This window comes from Tamandua tetradactyla, chromosome 6 (assembly GCF_023851605.1).
Source record: "Tamandua tetradactyla isolate mTamTet1 chromosome 6, mTamTet1.pri, whole genome shotgun sequence".
Classification (NCBI taxonomy): Eukaryota; Metazoa; Chordata; class Mammalia; order Pilosa; family Myrmecophagidae; genus Tamandua; species Tamandua tetradactyla.
Window position 1 is genome coordinate 995249 of NC_135332.1, and position 27422 is coordinate 1022670.

A 27422-nucleotide genomic window follows, 5' to 3' on the forward strand; every position below is an offset into this window, starting at 1 on the left:
TGGTGAGTGAAATGGAAGGGGTAAATACAAATGTCAGTATTGTTGTATTTCTGGCTTGTAACTCAACTTTTTAGTTCCTGCAGGAACTAAAAGGCAAATGCATAAAATGTAGTTGATAATCAATGGTTTTGGACTCATAATGTATAAACATGTAATTGTGACAAGTACAAAGGAGGGAAGGAGAGGTTGAGAAACATAGCTTCTGTATACTATATCAAAGTTAAATTGGCACCAAAGCAAACAAAACTGTTAAGTTTAATCTCCATGGTAACTGGAAAGAAAATATCAGAGAATAACCTAGCTCATAGGGACTGAAATTAGGCTGTCAGGGGCAGAGGGCAGGGGGCATGTGGAGTTAAGGCATAACGGGTGTGGGGTTCCTGTTTGGGGAGATGGAAAGTCGCAGTGATGGAAGGTGGTGAGGGCACAGCAACATCATGATGTGATCAGTTCCACCGAGTGGCGTGCTTGGGGGGGAGTCGAGCTGGGGAAGTCTGTGTTGTGCATGTGTTCCTACAACAGAGAAGGAAGAGCAACTAAGGCGTCCATAACAACCAGATGCAGTACTTGATCTTGGACTGTGGAAGTCTGTGTTGTGCATGTGTTCCTACAACAGAGAAGGAAGAGCAACTAAGGCGCCCATAACAACCAGATGCAGTACTTGATCTTGGACTGGGGAAGTCTGTGTTGTGCATGTGTTCCTACAACAGAGAGGAAGAGCAACTAAGGCGCCCATAACAACCAGATGCAGTACTTGATCTTGGACTGGGTCTAAACTGCATAAGGTCCAGAAGGACATTACTGGGCCATACGAGAAAACTGGAATATAGACTTAGCTTTTTATCAATGTTAAATTTCTTGAACTTGGAAACTGCACTTATCGAGTCGAGACATAAGCAAATATCCTTCTCCTTAGGAAATGTACATGGCAGTATTAAGTGCTCAAGAAGCATGATGTATACAACCCATACTCAAGTGTTCAGAAAATGATTTGATAAATGGATAGAAAGAAGGACAGGGCAAATGTGGTAAAATGTCCGAAGTGGTGGATCTGGGTATCTTGAAGGGAGGTGTAGGAGTATACTGGAATTCTCTGTACGGGGTTTGTATTATTTTTCTAACTATCCTGTAAATTTGAAAGTATTCCAAAATAAAAAGTTTAAAATTAAAGAAAAAGTGTTTTTTAAGGGCCAAATTTTCTGTGTTTCAATCTGGCTTCACATCTTTCTCGGACTGCATCAGAGAACCCTAGTCAGACCAATTCAAAGTTCTGTGGGAGGGACCCTGAAAATAAAACACAGCTGTGCAGCTTAGCCAATGATGCTTCTAGAGAAGCAGAAACGTGTGGTATCTGCTAAGGGGAGCTATCCTGTAAGGAGAGACTGACGAGTCTAGAAGAGTACAGCCCATTCCAAAGTGTAGAAGTGTTGAAAATCGCAAGAGCAATTCAATTTGCAATTCAGAATCATTAAAATGTGAATTTCTAATTATAAAATATTAGATTTTGCCTCATGAACTCTCCTCACTTTATTATTTCTTTAAAGGAAACATATCAACTTTTAGATTCCAATCTACTAAAAATTCCTATAGTTTTAATTATTTTCGTTCACACTGAAAATGATCCTAAAAACTTTTTGGAAGGAAAAAAGTGATACAGAAAACACATCAATATTCAGGTAATTTAAAACAAAAAAGGTGATTTAATGCAATAACCACATTAATCTGAGGATAAATAAATCCACAACAGAGTTTAAAGTTTGAGATTTTTTGCCCTTTCTTTGCAGAGAGAATGGGTTTCTGAAAGCATACAGGGCTGAAGATGACAAAGCAAATGGGTTTCTGAATGTCCGGGTCGAACCGTCTTAGTCCTCTCTGCTGCACTCCTAACGCTTGTCCCTGGTCATGGGGACAGTTCTTGTGTTTAGCTCAGGATGGATGCTTGTTTCAAGAGTAACTGGATGGTTTGTTTCCTGAATCATCTTCTTGTGATCCCATACTCTGCAGAATAGGAGAGAGAAGCAGTGTGTCCATGTTTGCTATGTCAAGGCTTTCCCACCAGCCCCAAACAAGCACACCCAGGTTACTGGCCCAACTACACCCCCCTGGCCAATGAAAGTCCCCCTTCTTACCACGGGGAGCAGGCAATTCTACGAACCACCCCAAGTCTTCCTAAACACACTTTCATACTTTAGTTTGAAAATGCTCCTGATAAGTATTTCTAGGTGAACTTATTGATAAAGGTTTTAAAAAACACTGAAATCCAGTCCAGGCTCCTTCTCTACGAAGCCCACTTCTAGTCAATGAGAGAAAAACAGAGTCACCTTTTGCACGAACTGGGGGTTCACAGTGATCTCCTGGTCCATGGCCTTCAGCCGCTCATCCAGCTCTATGCACTTCAGCATCTGTGTCGTGTGGGGTGGAGCATGCTCAGTGAGTGGGCTCACTTAATTACACTCTTTCTCACTCAGGCTATTAATATGGGTGCTGCAGGCTCACAATCCCTTAATCTGTGGGGCCACATGGGTTTCTGAGTGAGAACTTCCTAGATTTCACAAAGTTAACAGTCCAAGAGCTGTACATTACCCGATACTCCCAGCAGGGTCTAGGGCACTGTCAACACCAGACATTGATATGCTTTACATGTCACATCAAGTAGGAAAAATAAAGATGATCAGCAGTTCAGGTAGTTCAGGTAACATTTTACAATTAAATGAGTTATTAAAAAACAACCTTCCAGTTTTCAGGGTCTTTTTGGATTTCAGAACAGTGAAAAAGGGATTGCGAAGGGGGCAGGGCAACACTGGCTCAGTGGCAGAGTTCTCCCCTGCCATGCTAGAGACCTGGGTTCAAATCCCAGAGCCTGCACATACAAAAAAAGAAAAAAGGGGGGGGGACTGCAAAGAGTACCATGCTACTAGGCATCTCGGAATTAATTTTCAGTTCAGCCCACTGCCTTAGCTGGAGAGAAGAAATGCAACCTCCCATGATGGGATTCACACCCCACCACCCGGAGGGCACATCACCAGCTCTCCAGCCCAGAGCTCTGAGTGGCACTTTAAGCGGCACAACCTCAGAGGTGCAGGACCCAGCTGCTGTGGTGGCTGCTGCCACTGCACTGGGACTGCAGGGAGGTAAGGCCTTCCTGCTCTCTTCCTGGAGCTGCTCCTGACTGCCACAGGGAGGGGCTTCGTGAAATCCCAGTACTCCACGGGACCAGCACTCCACCATACACATGGAAGGTAGGTGTAGATAACGTACATGGTAGGAGATTCTTCTGGAGGAGTTTTAAAGCAGGTCAATTTGAAATCAATCTGCTAGCATTTAAGACATTCACAGTTTGAGGACTACATGCACTAAAATGACCCCAAAGGATTGGAGCAGCATTTCACACATCTCAAACAGATATTAAACCCCACACTCGTATTTACCTCCTGGTCAATGTTATGAAGCATGGCTGGGTTATTATATTTTTCAGGGTTATCATGAAAACTAACCATACCATCCTTCTGATTAATACTTGCGAAAATTTCACCATCTTCTATCTATATAAAAAAAGAAATCAGGAAAGCAATTCAGACCTGGTAGCTGCGTGAATATACAATAATTCAATGATATGGGAAAGCATAGGAAGCAATAAATATAAATCTGTATGTGGATTTTTAAATACCACAGTTTTATTTAACAAGCAATTAATCAACACCTACTATGTGACACATACCATTATAGACAAGGGGAACAAAACTGACCTTCCCCCAAATCCCTGCCCTTGCATTTTTAAAAATCAATTTCACTGACTTTCGGGCCAAGATGGTGGTTTAACAACGAGCGCATTTTAGTTCGTCCTCCAGAACAACTACTAAATAACAAGAAACAGTACAGAACAGCTCCTGGGGCCACATCAGTGACCGACACACAGCGTACCCCAGTCTGGACCAGCTGGAACAGCTGCAAGCCCCCCCCGAACCGTGAGTTCCACAAGCTGGGGTGGCCGGCGTCCCTCCCCCACAGGCTGCTTCCCAGAGGGGAAAGGAAACAGACTTTACCAGCAGCAGGGGCTAAGCCCAACTAAACGCCAACTGTGTGAATTAATTAACAAATTCTGACCACTAAAAACAGGCCCCCAGCTCAAGTGAACCTGGTCAAAGTGGAGGTCGCTCATTTTTGCCCCAGCGCCAAGGGGGCAGGGCTGACGGAAAAAGGAAAAAAAAAAAGGAAGGAAACAGGTTTTTGCGGCTGTGTTTCTACAAAGGCTTGACTGCCTTTGGAGCAGTGGCAGGACTTTTCAGGCTGCAACTGCCCCACGCATAGGCAGACATGAGCTCTTTTGGGGGCTTGTCTGGAGCCTGTGCCTTCCCCAGGGGAGGGGTGAAGCCCAACTCAGGTGGAATACCTCCATCAAGGAATTCAGACACGAGGGCTTGGTAATTTGAAGCCATTAAAACCAGCCTACAACCTCTCCTCTGTCTCCACCATGCTCCCAGCAGGGAGAGTCTACCAAAGTTAAAGGTACTGCGCATCATCTTATGCTGGTGGGACCTGCAGTCAGACAAGCGCCACATACTGGGCAGGATAAGAAAAACAGAGTCCAGAGACTTCACAGGAAAGTCTTTCAACCTGCTGGGTCTCACCCTCGGGGAAAACCGACGCAGGTGACTCTTTCCACCTGATAGGAGGCCAGTTTGATCTGGGAAAATCCGGCTGGGGTCTATAATACCTAAGTAGACCCTCCTAAGTGTGGGGGGAAAAGGCACCATATAAGCAGGGCAAAAAACAAGAAAACAAGAACTGAAAAATTCTCCTCTGTTAAACAAAACTTAAACTTGAGGTCCAGATAAAGCTGAATTTAATGTCAAAGAACAGACAGACAACAAATTCATCCAGCAAGAAAACCCTAGATAAAAGAAGTGAAAGTAATCTCCAGAATAAACTAATTAAGGTAATTAAATGCCTAGATGCCAGCAAAAAATAACAAATCACACTAGGAAAACTGAAGATATGGTTCAGTCAAAGGAACAAACCAACAATTCAAATGACATACAGGAGCTGAAACAATTAATTCAGAATTTACGAACAGACATGGAAAACCTCATCAAAAACCAAATCAATGAATTGAGGGAGGGTATAAAGAAGGCAAGGAAAGAACAAAAAGAAGAAACTGAAAGTCTGAAAATACAAATCACAGAACTTATGGGAATGAAAGACACAGTAGAAGAGATGAAAAAAACAATGGAAACCTACAATGGTAGATTTCGAGAGACAGAACACAGGATTTCTAAACTGGAAGACGGAACATCTGAAATCCGACAAGAAACAGAAACTAGGAAAAAAAATGGAAAAATATGAGCAGGGACTCAGGGAATTGAAAGATAATATGAAGCACACAAATATACGTGTTGTGGGTGTCCCAGAAGGAGAAGAGAAGGGAAAAGGAGGAGAAAAACTAATGGAGGAAATTATCACTGAAAATTTCCCAACTCTTATGAAAGACTTAAAATTACAGATCCAAGAAGTGCAGCGTACCCCAAAGAGAATAGATCCAAATAGATGTTCTCCAAGACACTTACTAGTCAGAATGTCAGAGGTCAAAGAGAAAGAGAATCTTGAAAGCAGCAAGAGAAAAGCAATCAGTCACATACAAGGGGAGCCCTATAAGACTATGTGTAGATCTCTCAGCAGAAACCATGGAGGCGAGAAGACAGTGGGATGATATATTTAAATTATTAAAAGAGAAAAACTGCCAACCAAGAATTCTATATCCAGCACAACTGTCCTTCAAAAATGAGGGAGAAATTAAAACATTTTCAGACAAAATATCACTGAGAGAATTTGTGACCAAGAGACCAGCTCTGCAAGAAATACTAAAGGGAGCACTAGAGACAGACATGAAAAGACAGAAGAGAGAGGTGTGGAGAACAGTGTAGAAAGGAAGACTATGAGTAAAGGTAAAAGGAAGGAAAATTAGGTATGACATATAAAATCCAAAATGCAAAATGGTAGAAGTACTACCCATGCAGTAATAACACTAAATGTTAATGGATTAAACTCCCCAATCAGAAGACACAGACTGGTAGAATGGATTAAAAACAAGACCCATCTATATGCTGTCTCTACCCAAAGGACATGAAAGCAAGAACACAAATGGACATTTGCACACAAATGTTTATAGCAGCATTATTTACAATTACCAAGATATGGAAACAGCCAAAATGTCCATCAACGGACAGGTGGCTAAACAAACTGTGACATATACATACGATGGAATATTATGCAGTTGTAAGACAGAATAAAGTTATAAAGTATGTAACAACATGGATGAACCTTAAGGACATTATGCTGAGTGTGATTAGCCAAAAACAAAAGGACAAATACTGTATGGTCTCACTGATATGAACTGACATTAGTGAATAAACTTGGAATATTTCCTTGGTAACAGAGACCATCAGGACATAGAAACAGGGTAAGATATTGGGTAACTGGAGCTGAACGGATACAGATTGTGCAACAGGACTGAATATAAAAACTCAGAAATGGACAGCACAACACTACCTAACTGTAATACAATTACGTTAAAACACTGAATGAAAGTGAATGTGAGAATGACAGAGGGAGGAGGGTTGGGGGCATAAATGAAATCACAAAGAAAGACAGATGATAAAGATTGAGATGGTATAATCTAGGAATGCTTACAGTGTATAATGATAATGACTGAATGTACAATTTTCTTTTCTTTTTTTTTTTTTATATGGGCAGGCACCGGGAATCGAACCCGGGTCCTCGGGCATGGCAGGCAAGCACTCTTACCTGCTGAGCCACTGTGGCCCACCCTGAATGTACAATTTTTAAAATGTTTTTGCATGAGGAAGAACAAGGGAATGTTACTGCAGGGTGCTGAAAATATTTTAAAATTTCAACTTATGTGTGAGACTAAATAAAAAAATGTCTATTTGGTACAAAATTTATATTTTGATTAGTGCATCTCCTAATATAACTTATGTGGATAGTTGGTTGAACAACATAAGGACATGGAACCTTGGGTAGGACATTAGATTTTATTGGTTTGTCCACAGTGAAGCCCCGATGAATCCTAGAGTGATGTGATCAGTGAGTGGAAAAGTATTTGCAAAGTCCCCTTTGGGGAATGGTGAGAATGGGGGAAAATTCAACCTCCCCAAGTTGAATTCTTGATATTCTCACAAGCAGTGTGGACAACCAAAGCTATAGGCTGAGCCCCCAGTCTTGGGGTTTGTTCACATGAAACTTAACCCCACAAAGGATAGGTCAAGTCTACTTAAAATTAGGCCTAAGAGTCACCCCCAAGAGAACTTCTTTTGTTGCTCAGATGTGGCCTCTCTCTCCAGCCAATACAATAAGCAAACTCACCACTCTCCCCCTGTCTACGTGGGACATGTCTCCCAGGGGTGTGGACCTTCCTGGCAATGTGGGACAGAAATCCTAGAATGAGCTGAGACTCAGCATCAAGGGATTGAGAAAAACTCCTGATTGAGCTGAGACTCAGCATTGAGGGATTGAGAAAACCTTCTCGACCAAAGGGGGAAGAGTGAAATGAGACAAAGTGTCAATGGCTGAGAGATTCCAAACAGAGTCGAGAGGTTATCTTGGAGGTTATTCTTACGCATTAAGTAGATATCACCTTGTTATCCAAGATGTAATGGAGAGGCTGGAGGGAACTGCCTGAAAATGTAGAGCTGTGTTCCAGTAGCCATGTTTCTTGATGATGATTGTATAATGATATAGCTTTCACAATGTGACTGTGTGATTGTGAAAACCTTGTGTCTGATGCTCCTTTTATCTACCTTGACAACAGACGAGTAGAACATATGGAATAAAAATAAATAATAGGGGGAACAAATGTTAAAATAAATTCAGTTTGAAATGCTAGTGATCAATGAAAGGAAGGGGTAAGGGGTATGGTGTGTAAAATTCTTTTTTTCTTTTTCTGTTGTCTTTTTCTTTCTTTTTCTGAATTGATGCTAATGTTCTGGGAAATGATCATGATGATTAATATGCAACTATGTATGATATTGTGAATTACTGATTATATATGTAGAATGGAATGAGCATATATTAAGGATGCTTGCGTTTCTTTCGTATAATTTTTTTCTAATTAATAAAAAATTATAAAACCCCCCAAAAAATCAATTTCACTGAAGTTTTAATTTACATTGCCTCTGAATTTTATAAAGTGAAGTCTTAGCATATTTTTTGTTTTTCTTCCATAGAAATTATTCTCCGATCCTTCAAGCTTTTTTTTGCCTTTAAAAAAGTTTTTATCTTTTAAATTTTTATTAATAAAACCAATCAATATACAATATGAACATTCTTTATCTTTTTTTATCACATAGTTGTATACTCATCATCATGATCATTTCTTAGAACATGTGCATCAACTCAGAAAAAGAAACAAAAAGAAAATAGAAAAAAATTCCTACATACCATACCCCTTATCCCTTCCTTTCACTGATCACTAGCATTTTGATCAATTAAATTTGTTTTAAAATTTGTTTCCCCCATTATTTATTTATTTTTAATCCATGTTTTACTCATCTGTCCACACCGTAGATAAAAGGAGCATCAGACACAAGGTTTTCACAATCACACAGTCACACTGCAAAAGCTTTATCATTATACAATCATCTTCAAGAAACATGGCTACTGGAACACAGCTCTACATTTTCAGGCAGTTCCCTCCAGTCTTTCTGTTATACCTTAACTAAAAAGGTAATATCTATTTAATGCGTAAGAATAACCTCCAGGACAACCTCTCAACTCTGTTTGGAATCTCTCAGCCACTGACACTTTATTTTGTCTCATTTATCTCTTCTCCCTTTGGTCGAGAAGGTTTTCTCAAACCCTTGGTGCTGAATCCCAGCTCATTCTGGGATTTCTATCCCACGTTGCCAGAAAGGTCCACACCCCTGGGAGTCATGTCCCACATAGACAGGGGGAGGGCAGTGAGTTTGCTTGTCGTGTTGGCTGAGAGAGAGGCCACATCTGAGCAACAAAAGAGGTTCTCCTGGGGGTGACTCTTAGGCCTAATTTTAAGTAGGTTTAGTTTATCCTTTGTGGGGTTAAGTTTCATATGAACAAACCCCAAGTTTGGGGGCTCAGCCTATTGCTTTGGTTGTCCCCACTGCTTGTGAGAATATCAAGAATTCTCTACTTGGGAAAGTTGAATTTTCTCCTTTTCTTCCATTCCCCCAAGGGAACTTTGCAAATACTTTTTTTTTTTTTTTACATGTGCAGGCACCAGGAATCGAACCCGGGTCCTCTGGCATGGCAGGCAAGCATTCTTGCCTGCTGAGCCACCGCGGCCCGCCCGCAAATACCTTTTTATTCAGTGTTCAAATCCTTCTGGGATTTATCAAGGCATCACTCTGGGCAAACGAACAAAATCTCATCCCTACTCAAGGTTCCATGTACTTATGGTGTTCAAGGAAGCTGTCCACATAAGTTATATTAGGAAATGCACTAGTCAAAATAAAAATTTTGTACCAAATAAACATTTTTTGCTTTAGTCTCATACATAAGTTAAAGTTTTAAAATATTAATTATCATCTATTTTCAACACCCTGTAGTACTGACAGTCCTTTCTTCTTCCTCATGCAAAAACATTTTTAAATTTGTACATTTAGTCACTATCATTATACACTCTAGGCATTCCTAGATTATACCATCTCAGTCTTTATCATCTATTTTTCCTTCGAGAAAGATTTCTGCCAATGCTGATTCCAAAGCAGCTTAAAGATCAAGGCTCTTCATCTGCATTAGTGACTGGAATTTATCTTATTCTGGGAAACCACACAGTTAGAACCCACTGAAAGCCCCACACAATCCTCGATGCTCCTACCACACTGCTCTCAGGGTGATGACAACCATTCTACTCGCTAGCAGTGGAACTGCATTGTCAAAACTAGCCCATGCCTCACTGACCTTGGAAGGGAAATAATCATTTTCATTAAAGAACAACCTGCAACATGCGTGAAATGGAAGGTATGCATGCATCTCTCACCATGTGACCCTGAGCTGCCCCTTAAAAAAAGTGGATGAAATTACCCAAATGGAAAAAGGTAGATGGAATACACCCAACTGAAACATGAACCAAGACTCACCACAGCAGCCCTGCTCATGATAACCAAAACCTGCCACAAAATGGAGCACCATACCCTGAAATGAGCGAACTGCAGCTATGCAACATCATGTATAAATGTCACATGTTCAATCTCAGAAGACACTAGATCCAAAAAAGGATATGCTGCCCATCTCCTCTTATAAAACTCAACAACAAACACAAAGCAAACAGGCTCCTGGAAGTCAGTATAAGAAGGACCTTTCAGCCAGAGGTGATGGCTGGCGGTAGGTGCTAGGGTGTTTCTGGGGTGCTGGTAATATGCCGTTTCTTGGTGGGGGTGGAAGTGCTAGAAGCAGGGAGTTTCAGGCGGATGGTGAACTTTACTTCTCAGGCTGGGCTGAGACTGGGCGCTTGCTACAGCAACCCTTATGTTGATGTCACTCAAGTGCAGTCACAGACTGACACAGGACCAAATGAGGTCAGGGACGTAAGCCAGAATGGAAATCAACACCCAGCACCACCAGCAGGTGGGCTGTCTAGCCCAGCAAATGCTTTTAGGAAGACTCTACTGGCAGAGGAGGCAGTGCTGTGACATGCACACTGGCATGGTCCTCATGGAACAGCAGACTGAGCAGTGTTCCTTCATATACCCATGAATGCTTTAAATGATGCTTACGAAAACTCTGACAATGAAAATACACAAATATAAGAAAAAAGGAGACCATACAGGACCTAACTGTGTGTGCCTTCTGTGCACACTAGGACAGGAAAAACCCACAGATGGTAGAGAAACAGAGCACTATCCTCAATGGCTTGCTTTGGTCATTTCTCCTTCCTTTTCCTTTTCTATCGTTCCTATAACAAAAACGCGTTACTTTTTCAAGAACAAAATACATTAATTAATGAATTACAAGGAAAGGAAAGAAAACACACTTACCATGTGCAAGACATATTTTTCTGCCTCCTGAGGCCCAGATAACTGTACACGACTTGCCATATCTTGTAACGACAGTGTTAAAAATGTCTAAAATTCAGAAATAAAATTCATCACAGGCAGGAACAAGTGAGGAAAGACATTCTATTAAATATGGACAGAGCTCTCCCTGAGTCACTGGACTCAGTGGTCTGAGCCATCACATTTCGAGGAGCACTGATGAAGGTGAATCTCTGCATGGAATACTGCACCCTTCTAAAACCAGGAACAAAGGCCTAACAACTCAAATGGCCCAAAGCACAATGGCCAGGTGCAGACACAGAAAACAAAACCAAGGGGCTCTCTGACACAGGAAAGAGCTCAGTCTCACCTATAATTTGAAGAACGTGAAGCGAAACATCAAGATTCCAGTTTTCACCTATCAGTTTGCTGAGGATCTAAGTCTGAAGGCACGCTACCCTAGTAAGCTCACGTGGAGAAGACACCTTCCCGCACGGCTGGCAGGGATGCAGCAGTACAGCTCTATGCAGCAGGGCGCCCACACCCATGGGCCTCCACCGCGCCCACCCTCTGACCCTAGAGTGCCATCTCTGGAAAGACACCCTGTACACATCCGCATTTACGCAGGAAATGGCAGGTGTGCAGGCTCTTCACTGGAGCACTGGTTACATCAGCAAAAGACAGAAATCACCTAAATTCCATCAAAAGGGAATACACTATGCAGTTGTAAAAAAGAAAAAGAGGGAGGAAGTTCTTCATAAGCTGAAAAGGAATCCAAGATACATACATCTTTAAATAGATTTAAAAAAAAAGGACACAGAACAGTGTGTGTGTGTGTGTGGTATGCAAACATTTATGAAAAAAGGGGGGGGCATGTATATACATGAGAGTGAGTGTGTGCGCACACTGGATGTCTCTGGGGAAAGAAAAGTATACACATGAGAGTGAGTGTGTGCGCACTGGTTGTCTCTGGGGAAAGAAAAGTATACACATGAGAGTGAGTGTGTGCGCACTGGTTGTCTCTGGGGAAAGAAAAGTATACACATGAGAGTGAGTGTGTGCGCACACTGGATGTCTCTGGGGAAAGAAAAGTATACACATGAGAGTGAGTGTGTGCACACTGGTTGTCTCTGGGGAAAGAAAAGGTTGGCTGTGAATGACACAGGAACTGTATGGGGCTTTTTAGATCTTTCCAATTTTGCAAATATACTGCCTGTTCAGTAAAATAAAACAATAATAATAGTAAAAATCATATCCATACTTCAAAAATAAAAGTTAAATTTTAAACAAATGGGGGAGGAGCACCTAAAGGATGCTACACATTTGGTGTACATGAAGGAAACCAGGGTCTCCCACTGCTCAACCTGGGATGTGATGAAAATGCCTCTTTTCAGGAACAACTTAAGAGAGTACATTTTTATGGCATCTGGCAGTATTTAAAACAACTGCACTGTCAGAGCTGGACATGTTAAAACCCTGATCTTGAGAATTATAGATAGCCCAGTGACTAAAACATTCACCTATACTTCAGGTAGCATATGAAATAATGAAAACATTAATTTTAGGAAGCATTAAGTAGTTTAACACAAATGAGGAATCAAAAGTGAACATTTCTAATTTCATAAAAGTTATCATTTTTCCTACTTAAAATAAATAGAAATTTCCACCTAAATGTCCACCAAAAGACACTGAATGCATTCTGGCCCACCTAAGGCTACCTGTGGTGCAGGTCTGAAAAGACGTAGGATGAACTGAGTGAAACAGCAGGGTGCAGAGTGGCCCACAGAGGGTGAGTCCAGTGGTATATAACTGGGGGTGTGCACAGACACACAGACAGGAAATGGAGAGGCAAAACAATCCAGAAAAAGGTCCAACAAACACTAACAATGAGCAGTCTTCAGAATGGGAAAGGACCCCCATCTCTCAGGCACCTTTCAGCAAGTAATGCCACCGGACGTGGTTCTAGTCAATGAGACTTACGCAAAGCCTACCTGCTGGGACTTCTTGAACACCTTTTAATTTTTTGATAATAAAATGAAAAATTAAAAAAAGAAACTAGGCTAGAGAATCCTTCATTTTCCTCCTTCCATCAATCTGGCACTAGGACGTGACGCCAAATGTGTGGCCGTCACTGTCAAAATGAAGCCAGCAACCCGGCTGCAAGGCCCAGGGCCCAGACCCCGAGGCAGTGTGCAGCCCCTGCCCAGCCCTGTTTGTTTGATCAAATTCCTTCTGGATTTATCCCATCCAAAACAGAAACATGCATTTTCTTATACTGACTCCTCAGAGTAGAAGCTACCAAGTCACTCTCCAGTGATGACAGTGGCTGAGTATCTCACAGGGTGATGGATGACTTTTTGCAACAATGCCCACCCATGCACCATGTTTCCTCCTGGTTGGCATCCTTCTTCTGTATCTGAATCTTAAGGAAAAGTCACAAACGAGGGGTGCAGTTTTTTGGGTTTTTTAATGTCTACCTTTGATGGTGAGATAGGAATTTACTTAGAGTGGTTCTGTTGGCCTCTGAACCAAATAAAAACTTCTGTGGGGAGAATTAGACTGCCTGTGGCTTGAATCTTTGAGCTTGTGGGTCAAATTGGCTTTGACCAGTTACATTCCTTTCTGATCTCTCTTTCATGCTCTTCACCTTCCTTTTAAAAACAAACAAAATGTTTTCACATCATCTGTTGCCTTCCTCATGTTGGTCAGGATGCTATTCTCCCTCTGGACTATCTAGAAGGAATCTCCCCTTTCATTCAGTGACCATCTCCTCCCCCTCCATCCTCTTTCCCTTTGGGGCATCTGTCTGCACAACCTGCCCATATCCATGGTTGCTCCCCAGAATCACACTTTCCTTTCAAGCCTCTCCTGGGTGCCAGGGAGTCTCCAGGGCCTAGCCCTAGGAAATCTGTCCTACCTTTCTCCTCCTCCATCAGCCCAGCAGCCCTCCCAGACACCAGCCCTATTCCCACCCCTCCACTTGCTGAAAGGTGCCCATCCCCATCCCCCTCACCCCTGCTGACATAAGGCCACAGGGGTGCACAGGAGTAGTCCCCCCAGGTGCTCAAAGCTAGGAACTGCAGTGCAGAGTCCCTATCGACTGCTTCTCAAGAACAGCCTTCCATTTGCTCAGGCCACTCTCAGTAGGCTGCCTATCACCTGCTAAAATGCCTTCCCAACACACGGGGGGTTTCATTCTTCTTCTCTTTCTAAAATAACCGACTGTGACAGAGCTCTTTCCTCACAGAGAACTTCTGTGGCTTTATCCCCAAACCTGTGTCCTTGGCACCAAAAGGAGGGGGAAGAGGAACAGACCCGAGAGGACAGCACATGTCTCACCTTTGTCAGCCTTTGAATATTCTTCTTATAGAGAGACGAGAGGCACTGCTTCACCAACCCCATGTTGTTATCACGAGTGAAAGTCTCGCTGTGCTTGTTCACCAGGTTTCGGAGTTCTGAGGGATTATTGGTGGAATAAACTTGCGCTAACTCGTGGTATGCATTGCTAAGGGGCTACAAGTTTAAGGGTAGAAAATAGATAAAAAGTTAGTTATGGTACTGAGGTTTGTGTAGGTAAATTAAAAAAACAGACAAAACCAACCTCAAGGAATACCTCAAGTAAGAGAATAGGATTCTAAGTCAATCCCCTTTATTGTTTCCTAAGTAATTAATTTATCCAAAGTCAATGCTTAGTTTCGAAGGCCAAGGACTGACATTCATTACGCAGCAATTTACTGCCAATCAAATGCCAAGGTATCAAGTAAATAACTGGCACAGCAGGTGAGAATGCACTGATTTTAGGAAAGGCATGCACGTCTTTTTTTTCCTTTATCAGCACTTCTTTTTTTTTCTATCAATAAATTACATTGGGATAGATACAATAAAAAAAACACTAATAAAAAATAAACAAAAACAAACAGAAAGGAAAAAACCAAAAAGAAAAAAAATTACATTGGGAAGAAGGCCTAATTTCCACCACTCCCAGCACTCTGGCTCTTTCACAAGCATACACCTAACCAGAAACAACAGGGACCTGTGCAACTTTGCTAAGAAGGAAGACAGGAACTAGACAGCAAAACAGAGGCCTAGGGCTTGCCAAGAGCCTGAGCCACTTTAGCATTTTGTGCACATTATCGCCTATTTTATATATTATGAACATGAGGCAGGGGTCCAAGAGGATGTGGAGTGGGAGTGAGGAACACTACCAACAGGTCGAAACTGGATACAAATCCAGTTTGTATCTCTGATCCGGAAGTGTATGCGTCTGTGCTTTTTAAGTCATTTAAGATATCATCATAAACCAACTACTAATTCTTATGAACGCTCTCCTCAAGTCACAAAGGCATCACTTTATAAAGCATTCATTCTAAAGCAGGCTTGCTCAGGGGCCCCCCAAAGGACCCATGGGGGTTCTCCAAAATGACCTGCATATGCTGCCCCAGGTCAACCTGCCTGTCATTTTTCTGTTGGTGGTCCAGAAAACTCTCCCAGCCATGGCAGCTGGGAGCCAGGTGAACACGGTAGGCTGTGTCCAACAAGCCAGCATGAAGATCCTGTCACCGGGATCGCGACACCCTGAAATCCTGAGTTTCGTAAAAGGTGGGCCAGGATGGGAGTGATGTCAAAGTGACTGTGATCTCACAGACCATTTGCTCTGCTCCATTTTTTTTAAAAACCAATAAGTGGAACTTCAAAGTTAAACAGTTAACTAAAAACAAAACAAAATGTGGTCCCAACGCAGAGTTCATTTATTAGAACTGCAAGAGAAACTCAGTGAACAGAGCTTGTGGTCTTCATACAGGGCTCTAGTAAGATGATGCCAACATTTGGGCAAGCTGAAAATTAAATAAAATCAGCACTGCTTTTCAGGGTTTTGGCTACAATGTAATGAAAAAATACAAAAATTTTAACAGCAGCCTTTACAGGAGCTTAACCATCTACAGCTATCCAGAGCAAAGGTTTTAAATCAGTTTGCTGAGACACACTCAATTTCAACTGGAGTGGCTGGTGTGTTATGGACTAGAATGGAATTAGGGATTCCAATGAACTGCAGCTCAGAGCAGACCCTGTGAAAACGTCTGCTAATGTGATGCCCTTGGGAGACCTAAGTCATTGTCAAGTAAAGTTTTAGAACTACATCAGGACAATTTCTTTATGGACTTTATATGTCTCCTAAGAAGAGAAGGTATATTTTAAAAACTTACCTTAATGAATCTACCCACAATCTGGGACGTATATTTCGGTAGCTGTTGTACTTTGCCAAGTAATATCAAAGAAACTAAAATATACTTCTTATACGATTCCAACATGATGTGGCTGACCGCCATGGCGGGAGTAGTTATGGCCTGCACAAGAGAAGGATGTGTTAACGTGAAGAGAGAGCAGACCAGGAGGAAAGAGCACTTAACCACACAGAGCAACTTAAGCTAGAAGTAACAACACATACAGAAGCCATTCACCATTCTCCCCTTCCCCTGGCCCCCAGCAATCACTATCTACTTTCCGTCTCTATGATTTGTTTGCTCTGGACCTTCCATATAAGTGGAATCCTACACTAAGTGTCCTTTGTGACTGGCTTCTTTCACCAGGAGACCGCTTTGAAGGCTCATCCACATGGTCAGTCACCTGCACCAGAACTTCATTGCTTTCTATGGTCGGATAATATTCCGCCGTATGGATGTACCACATTTCGTTAGGCCATTCATCAGTTAGTGGATATTTGGGTTGTTTCCATTTTTTTGGCTATTGTGAAAACAGCTGCTCTAAATATTCATATACAAGTTTTTGTTTAAACACCTACTCTCAATTCTTTTGGGTATACACGAATTGCCAGGTCACATAGTAACTCTGTTTAACTTTCTGAGGAACCACCAAAGTGTTTCCCAAAGTGGTTGCATCACTTTACATTTCTACCAGTAACAGGTTCCAATTTCCCCACAGGGTCACCAACACTTATTACTGACTTTTTAATTAGAGCCATTTTAGTGGGTGTGAAATGGTATATCACTGTGGTTTTGATTTGCATTTCCCTACTGGTTAATGATGCTGCACGTTTTCATGTGCTTACTAGCCATATATCTATCTCCTACGGAGAAATGCCTATTCAAATCCTTTGCCCATTTTCTAACTGGGTTATCTGTCTTTATTGTTGAGTTGTGAGAGTTCTTTATGTATCTGTATATAAGCCCCTTATCAGAAACATGATTCGTAAATCTTTTCTCCCATTCTGTGGGCTACCTTTTCATTTTCTGTGCCAGAACATCCTTTTATGCATCATCCCTGTCACTGCCACTTCATGGTGACCCTTCCCTAGGTCCCCTTGGCAGAGCCTGGACAGAAACTCTGGACCACAAGGGCTTGGGAGAGCTACCCCAGCTGCTGCCACACACTGTGCCCATGAGCTGCTCATCCACAGAACTGCAATCCTTCAGAGACAGTGAGCAAAGCACAGGCGTGTGTGCGTTTATTATGTTCGCATTTCAGCTCTTGCTCCCCAACTTAAGCAAATTTCCACCCTGTGTACAGAAGGATTAACCTTGCCCAAAGAGAGTACTGGCCTTTCCCCTTGGCTATTGCAAGATGGTACATGATCTCCAGGCCCCTGGACAGTCTAACGATGTGATTTATGACAGAGGCCCATGGCCAGGAGGGGCTGGAGATGAACGATCAGCCATGTGGACAGTATGTGGTCGAGCCCCAATAAAAACTCTGTGTGCAACGACTTGGGTGAGCCTCCTGGTTGGCTGTACCCTGTGTGTGTGCTGCCACATATCACAGATGAGAGGCGGCAATGCCGCACCAGACTCCACGGTGAGAGGAGGACTGGAGGCTCCCTGTTCGGACTTCTCCTGGACTCTGCCCTAAGCCTCTCCTCCTTCAGCTGATTTTAATCTGCATTCTTTAGCAATAATAAAACTGTAAAGGAAAGCACAGTACATTCAATGTGTCATTCTGGTGAATTAATGAACCCAAGGGAGGCCACAGAATTTGTAGCCAGCTGGTTTGGAGTGAGGGTGGTCCTGGAGACACCAAAACTTGTGGCTGTGTCTGAAATGAAGACAGCCTTGTGGGGACTATTCCATCTGAAACTGCCCAAACACTCAGTACACACAGTTGATATCATCAAAAAGAAATATGTCTTTGAAAGCAGCTCTGCCTGAAATGAGAGGCCCTGGGATCAATGAGCTCCAACCGTAAATCTGAGATGGCAGTTCTTTGGTGACCCACATTCAGAACAACCACAGAGACATTTACAGAAATGATTACCTGTTCATAAAAGTAGAGTGCTCTCTCAAAGTTCTTCAGTCCAGTGTAGATCATCCCTCCATAGTAATAGTAGCATAAAAAGTGCTTTGCATCATAGGCTCCGTTCTCTTTACAGATGTCCATCATATCCACATCGAGATATGGAAGGGCAGGTTTAAAGCATTTTGCCAGTAAGCAAAGCTATGAACAAATTTATATTAAAACATTATTTTTTTATTTATTTTTGGCAGTCTTTAGCAGGAAAAAATTCAGAGATTTCAAATTTGAAGAAAATGTTATTTTGGTCTTAGATTTTATTGGTTAAAAAATAAAATTTTATCGAATGGACCAGTCAATACACTGGTCCATTTTCTTCACCATTAAAAACAAAATAGCCTTTCTTTATAGAAGACTAACCAGCTATCACACAGATATGTGGATGTCCTTTATTACCTTCATACAGGTCCCAGAGGAACCAAAGTGCAGTTACCACTTAGCTCAAGAACCATCACCTACCTGCTGATAGCTGGGCTAACAAATGTGTCCTTTTCCTCCTTGCTGAACTAGTGGAAGAGGAACAGACCAGTGCAGTAAGATAAAAACGAAGTCTGTTCTTAAACGAATCCTTTTCAATTTCTGAATTCTTTTGGTTAGAACAGGGAATTGTGCAAGCACAAAGCAAGCAAGGGCACAGGCACTGGTACGTGGAGAAGTTCTGTGCCTGGACGGGTGTGTACATGGACGCAGACATGTACAAACTCACTGATGAGTGCATTACTACAGGTATGTTGTACCTCAATTTAAAAAGTATTAAGAAAGATAAAAAAAATCAGGGGGCAAAAAAGAAGGCACATCTTATGTGAAATTAGAATGTATGTTTTAAATGATCCATATATTGTGTCATCCATTAAGGAAATAATCTAAACACCAAGAGGAACTGTTTAGACCATGGAGCAAGCCTGCCATAAAACGCTCTGCAACTGCAGAGCACTGATATGGGCGAATCTCAAAGCTATATTAAGCAGAAACCAACAAGGCATGAATGGAGTTTGCATAGATATTTACTGTATGTGTTGAAAAAAGGACAGAAAAAAACATATACATACTTGTCTGTATGTGCCTAAAATACAGCTGGAAGGACATACAAAAACTACTAACTCTGGTTTCCTTTGGGGAGAAGGGTAGCTAGCAAACAGGATGGTAGGGAGACTTCATAATAATTCCCCTTTGTGCCTTCTGGATTTTAAACACACAAAACAAAACAAATAAAAATAATTTAAGGTGCGAGTAAAAGGTTAACTGTGCCTATTCTTAGGGTCCACAACTCCTTAAAAAGAAGATGACTTGGGGTTCTTTAGTCTTCATTAGCTAACTATCCATCTGGTCTACTCACATCACAAGCTTATTCAATGACCCCCCCATTCTACAGCTTTCATCCAGTGCCCTGCTGAGAACTCTCTAACCAGCAGATCTACCTGTGATTATCAACGTCTACAACCCAATACAGCGGTCGCCAAATTTCCTTCACTTATTGAATCTGACGTTGAGCAGCCTCGCCAACAGCACACACCCTCCCACCTGGCGTAATCATCTGCTCTGGCTGCTCACCTGGCAGAGATCGGCGTGTATTGAGGTCAGCTGGTTTGTATTCATCTGCATCTTGTCGATGGCTTGTTTGAGGATGCCAATTCCTCGCAGGGGCTGTCAGAAATGACATCTCTTTCAGATAAGTTCTCAAAGATGGCAGCACATTGGATCTTATGTTGTCACTTACAAATAAAAAATAACACTAATTGATAGGTTCCTTTAAATAGCAATCTGAGGTTTCCATACACTTTCAGGAAATTTCTGTCCCTATTCAGTCAGAAAATATTTTAAGCTGTTTCTTAGGCTATTTAGAGTAATTCAACACTCCTTTAAAATCATAAAGCTTTTTTTGTTTAAAACAATGAAGATCAATACTCAAAAGCGGTATTTCTTAACAGTTCATCATATTTACATTTAAACAAACAACTTTTTCCAAATCATCTGCAATAGATGAAAGCCTGTGCTTAGGAAACTCAGCTGGGAAACAGGGGTGTTGGCATTTTCCCACAGGGCAATCAAGGGGCCAAAGGTAAATTCTCTCTCCAACAATAACATCGCTCACTCCACAGAAAATCATGACGGAAACTAAGACCACAAAGTTACACACTGGCAGTCTCCTGCTCGGATTACAAATAATAAGACTGAGTTCCAAGGGAGGCACCATCAGATTCTGGGCAGAAGACCTGGTTATAAGGCAGTTTACAGGGCTTTTCAATTAACACGTGTTGTTTTTTTTTAACCATCTCTTTCAAATCACAGTTTATTTAGTACTCCTACAAAATACCACCTGGTTCTTTCTCTTTTCATCCTCCTTCAAACCACTAATCTTGAAGTTCAGTTTCAAATCAGAAATAAACACCCAAATATTAACTTGTGCCAATTTCACAAAAGATAAAGACACAACAGAGAACTGTTCAGATTAAAGGAGTATGAAGCGACATGACAATGGAATCTGTGATCTACAATTTCCTTTTGTTACAAAGGGCTGGCGAAATGTGAATAAGCTCTGTAAATTTGTTACAGCTTCAGATCAAGGTTGATTTCCTAGCACTGATGACTCTAGGGTGGTTGTGTAATAGAACATCCCAATCTTTAGGAACTGCTCCCTCAACCTTTAGGGGGTAGGGGCATCGCGCCTGCCATTTACTTTCCAATAATTCAGACATGTTCAATATACAGGCAGAGAGAAAAAGATAAGCAAATGTGCTGAGAGGTTAACATGTGGAGAAAGTGAGTGAAGGGTAAATGGGAATTCTTTATACTATGCTTGCAGCTCTTCTGTAAGTCTAATATGATATCATAATGCTAAAATAAAAAACATTCAAAAATCAAATAAGAAAGGAGCATAGTACAACATAAAGGGCACTGGACTGGTAGTTCCAAAAACACACACACAAAAATCCAATAACCTCCCTGTATCTTAGAGCAGCTCACTTGCTGGCAGGGCTAACTACATCTAAGTCAAATGCTCTGGAGTACTCTGAAGTGGCAACAGACATCATAGGACCAACCTGGAATCTTAACAAATTAGTTCATTTTGTGAATTAGCGTTGTATGTCACAATTATTAATACTTGAATAACATATCTTACCTGTTTTCTTTCCACAAGTGCATTTGTTAACTGATGGCAAAGCCCAGCAACTAGATACAACAACAAAATATTGAAAGTATAAATGACTCCAACAAGGGCAAAATACATTCAACAGAAAACAGTGGCGTGCTGCTCAGCTTACAAGTGTCTGTCGCATAGCGAATGTGTTCCCCGTTGCAAGTACTGATGAAAAGCTGAACCTGCGAGAATAATGTCTCGAAGTCAGGGATGCTGGGCATAGAAAACTTCACAAACCTACGGTAAGGAGAAAAGGATCTAATTACTCCAAAGTTTCACTGTAGAAAATACAGAAGCAACTTATTCCAGAGGAACATTCCACCTTCTGCCCCTATTACCTCATCTCCGGTGCTCAGTTAAGTGAAATGAGCAGTCTTTTCAAACACTGAGAAAAGAGTCCACCAGGTTCCTCTGGCCTGCCCGGAGTAACTACTCCTACACGCTCAACATACAGGACGTCAACACAAACAGGGGCTATCTAAGAATAAGCATTCTTTCAAAAATAACAACTCTATTAAATGATGCCAATTATCAGGTCATCTAATACTCCTGAAGGAACTGAATGTGAGTATTTTCCAGCTGCAATGTGGTCAGAACAATTTAGTCATTGGTTTGGAGGCTGTGGCAATAGTTCAGGTTAAAATGTTGCAATCAGAACCAAGGCAATGCAGTGGGATACTGAGGAGGAAAGGTTTATCTGAGAGAAAGAGAACCTGAACCGACCCATAGGGGGTGGGTAGGGGGTAAAAACGGGGAGCACCCAGAAGGTCTGGCCACAAACAGGGCTAGGGGAAGAAATCATGTAAGCTACCACTATTAGGGCATTTAGGGTGATTGGTTTATAAGTAAACCTCAAGCTCTTTAAAAAAAAGAAATCAACCATTGAAACCAATTTCAAGAAAATGAAATGGAAGCTATTGTTATCTAATGATAAATTCTCCTACATCTTTCAATTTGTCTACTTCCATTTACATAGTGTAATTCGACTTAAGGTTACTTTATATCTGTAATTACATTTTACAGTTATCAAAATATGTCAGAAACAATCTCATTTGAGCATCACAATAACAAGGCACTGTAATTTCCTCCTTATAAATAAAAAAATGAAGCACAGGGTTACATAACTCAAAACCAAAAGAAAGAAGATTCAAACCCAGGACCCAGCCACAAGTTCAGGGCTCCTTCCACATGTCACCTACTCTAACTGGTACATATGGTAAACAGCTCCCAGTTTCACAGTGCTTTCACTCTGCTCTGACATGCATCTCAGTCTCAGGAATCCCAGCGTGAGTAAAGCCAGGACCTTGCTTTAGGTCAGCTTCCTCTCAGTGTGTACTATTCCAAATGTAATGACAATAAGTACCCCAATTTACAATATTACACCATCAAGAGAAAAGTAACTCTACCATTAACTACACAGAATACAAGGAATGCTGTCTTAAATAAGGTTTATTTAATTTGGTCTTAAACAGCTTAAATTTCTGTGAAGGAAATTCTAAGCAGCGTTGCTTAGATCAATGGTAATTTTACTCAAAATATCCACCATACCCTGTCCCATCACATCATGCTCCCCTATTTTCTTTCCAGGTTAGAAAATGTAAACAATCCTATCTGTTTTGTGAATAAAAACATCCAGATAAATGCAAACTATAGTACCCACAATTGAACTGACAGTTTGTTTTTGAAAAGAATTTTCAAAATTTGTAGAAACAGAAACAAGAATTTAAAAATGATAAACTGAACGATATATATAATAAACAACAAATAAAACGTAACTACTCCAATGGGACTTCAGCTTTGTAAAAGACCTCCATGCTGTTCCATAATTAACTTTCTATACCAAAATCATCAAGCCAGAAAGTGCACAATGCTCAGTCTTAAGTGACCACAGAACCACGGATGAGACGGCCTTACAGAACGGCGAGGACCCCCAGGGAGTGCTCCTGCACATCCAGAGCCCCGAGCACAGTGTCCAGATGGGACAAGTTCTTCGCAAGCAGCTCCCCGCTCTTGTTGATGAGTTCGCACAGCTGAGTCATCTGCCCTGGAAAACAGGATACCACTATCACTCAGTTTCAGCACTCACCACACCACAGGAGCCTCAACCACAGCCCTCAGCTCTGCGCTGGAAGAACTCAGGGGCCATCTCCTCTATCACCTTCATTTTGGAGGAGGACCCAAAAGGACCAGAGAAATGCAATGACCTGCCCATGGCGTCAGAACTAGAGTTAGCCCTCCCATTTCCCTCTGGCCCCTAAAGTTTCTCCTTTTCTTCCATTCCCTTTTCCAGATCCCCGAGCCAGAAATGTAAATGCTACTGTCACCACCTACCTCATTTACCTCCCTGCATCCACAAGGTCATCAGATAAGATTTGGTTTTCCTTTCTAAGTCCCTCAGCACCACTCTTTTCCTCTCTCATCTCTGCCTCCAAGCAGAGCCACATCATTTCTGGTCTGGACCATGCCATAAAATCTTGTAAATGGTCTGCCCACCTCAATCTTGCTCTTCTCCAGTCCCTGCTGGCATAATTTCTACCTGTGTGACAGTTCTAACACACAAATTCAGTCTAAGTACTTCAAGCAGCTTCGAGGATGAAGCCTAAATGCCTCAGTCTTGTTTACAGAATCCCTCTGGTGACTGCCCTGCCACTTCTCCAGCCTCACCTCCTGCTTCTTCTCCTTATGCATTTATTCTTTGGTCATACCAAAATCTGGAAATTCACTCAATATGCCATGCTCCCTCATCTTTACGTCTCTGCACATGCTCCTCCCTCAGTCCCTCTCCCCCACCTCCTCCACCACCAGGCTCGTTCATACTCACCCAGCAGTCAGCGCAGATCCCCCCTGGCCCAAAGGCGCTCTTCCCATAAAATGAAATTGACAGTTAGGGGACGGAGTAAACTCCATGGATGGAAAGACTGTGTCGTTTATTCAGCCCCAAAACAGAGCTTGTGAAATTAATTAATCTTCTAACTAATCTTTCTTTCTTTTTTTTTTTTTTGGGTGCATGGTCCAGGAATGGAACCTGGGTCCCCCGCGTGAAAGGCGGGCATTCTAAACACTGAACTACCACGCACCCCAACAGATCTTTCTACTCTACCACACTGGTATTTTAACGACAAAGTTATAGACATCAATTCAGCCTGAGTTGTTACTTTTATAGAGACATTCATTTTGATGGTTAGGCTGAAGAGGGACACAATGGCCACACTGCACCCCCAAATTCCCTGTCCTCCTGGTGGCTTTGGAGTTTCATCTGTGCCCACGAGCATCAGGCTCTCAGCTTCCTCCTCTAATACTTCTCTTTCACCTTCTGAACGTCAAGTCACCAATACTGACCACATCCACAGAGTAGTCGTGTTACTGCACTTATTAAAATAACGCAAAATATACAACGCTTAAATACAAGATTGTGGCTAGGCACTTTGATAGTTTAATTTCTGACGCCTCGATACTATAACATTTCTTATTTGATCAGTTTTACCAAAATGTCCCATTATTATTACATGTTGCACAAAACAAGAATTAAACACCCACAATCTTATTAGGTATCAATTTTCAAGGTAATAAGACACATTAAACTGAGAAATAAATACCAAGTTATATCATTATGGATCTCACTGGTAGGCATGAAAGACATTTTCCTCCAACTGAATAATTTTCCCTACCACTTTAAATACATTTACAATGATTTTAAGCACCTGAAACAATTATTTCAGTGAGTTATTTTTTCCCCCAATTAAATAACCAATGCCAAGTTGAAACTTAAAAAGAAGCTGGGTGTGGTAGTTTCAAGCTGCTGTGTACCCCAGAAAAGGCCATGTTTGTTTATCCCATTCCTGTGGGCGCAGACCTACTGGACTTGGATCTTCTGAACAGGTTATTTCAATTGAGATGTGACCCACTTCATGCAAGGTGGGTTTTAATCTTCATACTGGGGTCCTTTATGGGAGATGAAATTAAGGGACGTTCACAGAGAAACACCCAAGGAAGTTCCCAAAAAAAAGCCACAGATGGGGAATTCTGCCAGAAGTTGAAGCAACAAAACCCAGGAGAGAAGGAAGAACAGACGAGGCCATGTGCCTTAACTGGGATGTTTCCATGGCCTTAGAACTGTAAATTTGTAAGCTAATAAATTCACACTAAAAGCCAGTCCATTTCTGGTATATTGCATTCTGCCAGCTTTAGCAAAACAAAACACTGGGTTATTAAGAAATCATAAGGTAGTTAACTGAGCAGGGCCAAGAGGAAAGTAAAGAATAAGTTTAAGTGCCACAGGGTTTATCTGAAATGAGCACAACCAGAGACGTGGCTGATGAAACGCCCTCTAATCTGAAAAAGCTGGAAATGATAATGTACCTTTCATGTTAGAAAATTGTGAATAAGCTCAGAGAAAACAGAAACTCAAACACTTAACATGCAGTAAGAATGAGGCACAGAAACTGTGTGTGTATGGTATTTATTTCTGCCTAACCGGCTGTCCCTAAGAGAGAGTCCTGAACAAAGCTTTCCGATGACTAATCCCACTTGATGCACCTACAGTCCTCATTCCATTCTGTAAACGAGCAAACTGGCCCAAGAAAATTAAGTGGCTGGTCCATTAAGTGACTGAACCAACTGGAACCTTCTAATCACACTATAACCCAGAAAGTAGAAACTAAGTGTGGAATAAATGAATGGTTTTCTCATTCGTAGAGAAACACAAATCCGTGCCTTACTTGTGAGCCAAATTGCTATCAATAAGGAACATGGGGCTAGACGACTACAAATTAAGCTCCAAACGAGATCACCTACAGAGAGGTAGACCTCACCCCTTCAGGTTTACAAATGGAGATGAGACTCGAGAGATTATACGTGACTTGTCCAAGGTCACTCAGTTCCTAGAACTTTACAAGGAATGGCAGTTCACACTGATTTTTTACCTTATTTATTGCGTCCTACGTGAGAGTCCCTGTTTTTAGTGCTTTTATGTTTTCTCTCATTCAATCCTCACGACTCCATGAGGCAGGGGCTATTATTCAGGACAGTCAAAAGGGCTTAAGCACCCAGCACCTAATTTCTCTAACTCCGAGTCCCGGGCTCCATCCCGAGCCTTACATTCAGATGATGAGATGAATGAACCACAAGGCATGGAAAATTAAGTGCACAATAATCGCAGTACCCGCAAGAGCGAGCGTTTCCTGGGCTTGTCGGAGAATTACAATAGGCGCAGAGGCTTCCCAAGCGAGCGCCGGCCAGCAGCCGAGGGAGGCCGGGCGGAAGACACGAGCCAGGCGGGCCTCGGAGCCAAGGCGCCCGGAATGGACTCGCCTCCCGCCGGCTCCCCGCGGCCTAGTCCCCAGGCAGCCAAGGCCCGCCGGGACAGACAGGGTGGCCCGCCAACCACGGAGCGGAATAGGGGCCGAGGCGTCCAATAGGCGCGCGGGAACCGTCCCGCCCCCAAACTGTCAAGCAGCGCGTCCAGTGAACGGGCCCTAACCGGGTGGGAGGAGGGGAGCGGGGCCGGGCGGCCGAGGCAGAGCTCGGAAGGGCGACCCGGTCGCAAGCGCGCAGGCCGGCAGGCGGGGCGGGCGGAGCCCGACTGCTGCGAGTCTCGGCACCTCAACCCCGAAGCCAGCCCAGAGATGCGTCTCTGGAGCCGCGGGGCCGTACAGCCGTCCGCGCCACGGGCTCGGGGATGCGGGCCCAACCCCGGGGCCCCTCCAGGCGTAGTCGGCGGCCTGGGACCTCACCTTGAGCCGAGAGCTGCCGGACGCTGTTCACGAACTGCTCCAGGGCAGACGCCATGTTTCCCGCGGGTGGCCCAAGCGGCGGAGGCGGCTCGGGCGGGAAAAGGCGGCCGCTCTGGGAGGAGGGGCGGTGGCGATGCACCGGAGGGCCTCCTGTAGGGTTCGACGTCACTTCCGCCGGCTCAAGCACCGCGAGATCTCACCTCCTGGGGACAGGTTCTGTTTCCA

General features: G+C 42.6%; 1 protein-coding gene and 1 long non-coding RNA gene across 4 annotated transcripts in view; one reads left to right on the top strand and one right to left on the bottom strand.

Annotated features, from left to right (window-relative positions):
• LOC143686918 (uncharacterized) overlaps positions 1-20068 on the top strand; it is a 41064-nt gene extending 20996 nt beyond the window's left edge. The window contains exons 2-3 of the long non-coding RNA XR_013177301.1: positions 18924-19052; positions 19699-20068. This is a non-coding gene — a long non-coding RNA (uncharacterized LOC143686918). The remainder of the gene's footprint in view (positions 1-18923; positions 19053-19698) is intronic.
• COPS3 (COP9 signalosome subunit 3) lies at positions 1678-27381 on the bottom strand. 3 transcript variants are annotated; one of them, XM_077163357.1, is made up of 12 exons: positions 27198-27381; positions 23380-23509; positions 21590-21702; positions 21448-21497; positions 19878-19970; positions 18291-18470; positions 16229-16369; positions 14364-14537; positions 11028-11114; positions 3429-3542; positions 2322-2402; positions 1678-1998 (listed from the first exon to the last, which is right to left on the bottom strand). In XM_077163357.1, the coding sequence occupies exons 1-12, from the start codon at positions 27250-27252 to the stop codon at positions 1945-1947; spliced, it is 1272 nt and encodes a 423-aa protein (XP_077019472.1). In that variant the 5' UTR covers positions 27253-27381; the 3' UTR covers positions 1678-1944. The 3 variants fall into 3 exon arrangements, with proteins under 3 accessions (XP_077019472.1, XP_077019473.1, XP_077019474.1); XM_077163358.1 differs by lacking the exon at positions 23380-23509 and having other exon boundaries at positions 27198-27376; XM_077163359.1 differs by lacking the exons at positions 23380-23509; positions 27198-27381 and having other exon boundaries at positions 19878-20038; positions 21590-21636.
• Positions 27382-27422: the final 41 nt, after the last annotated feature.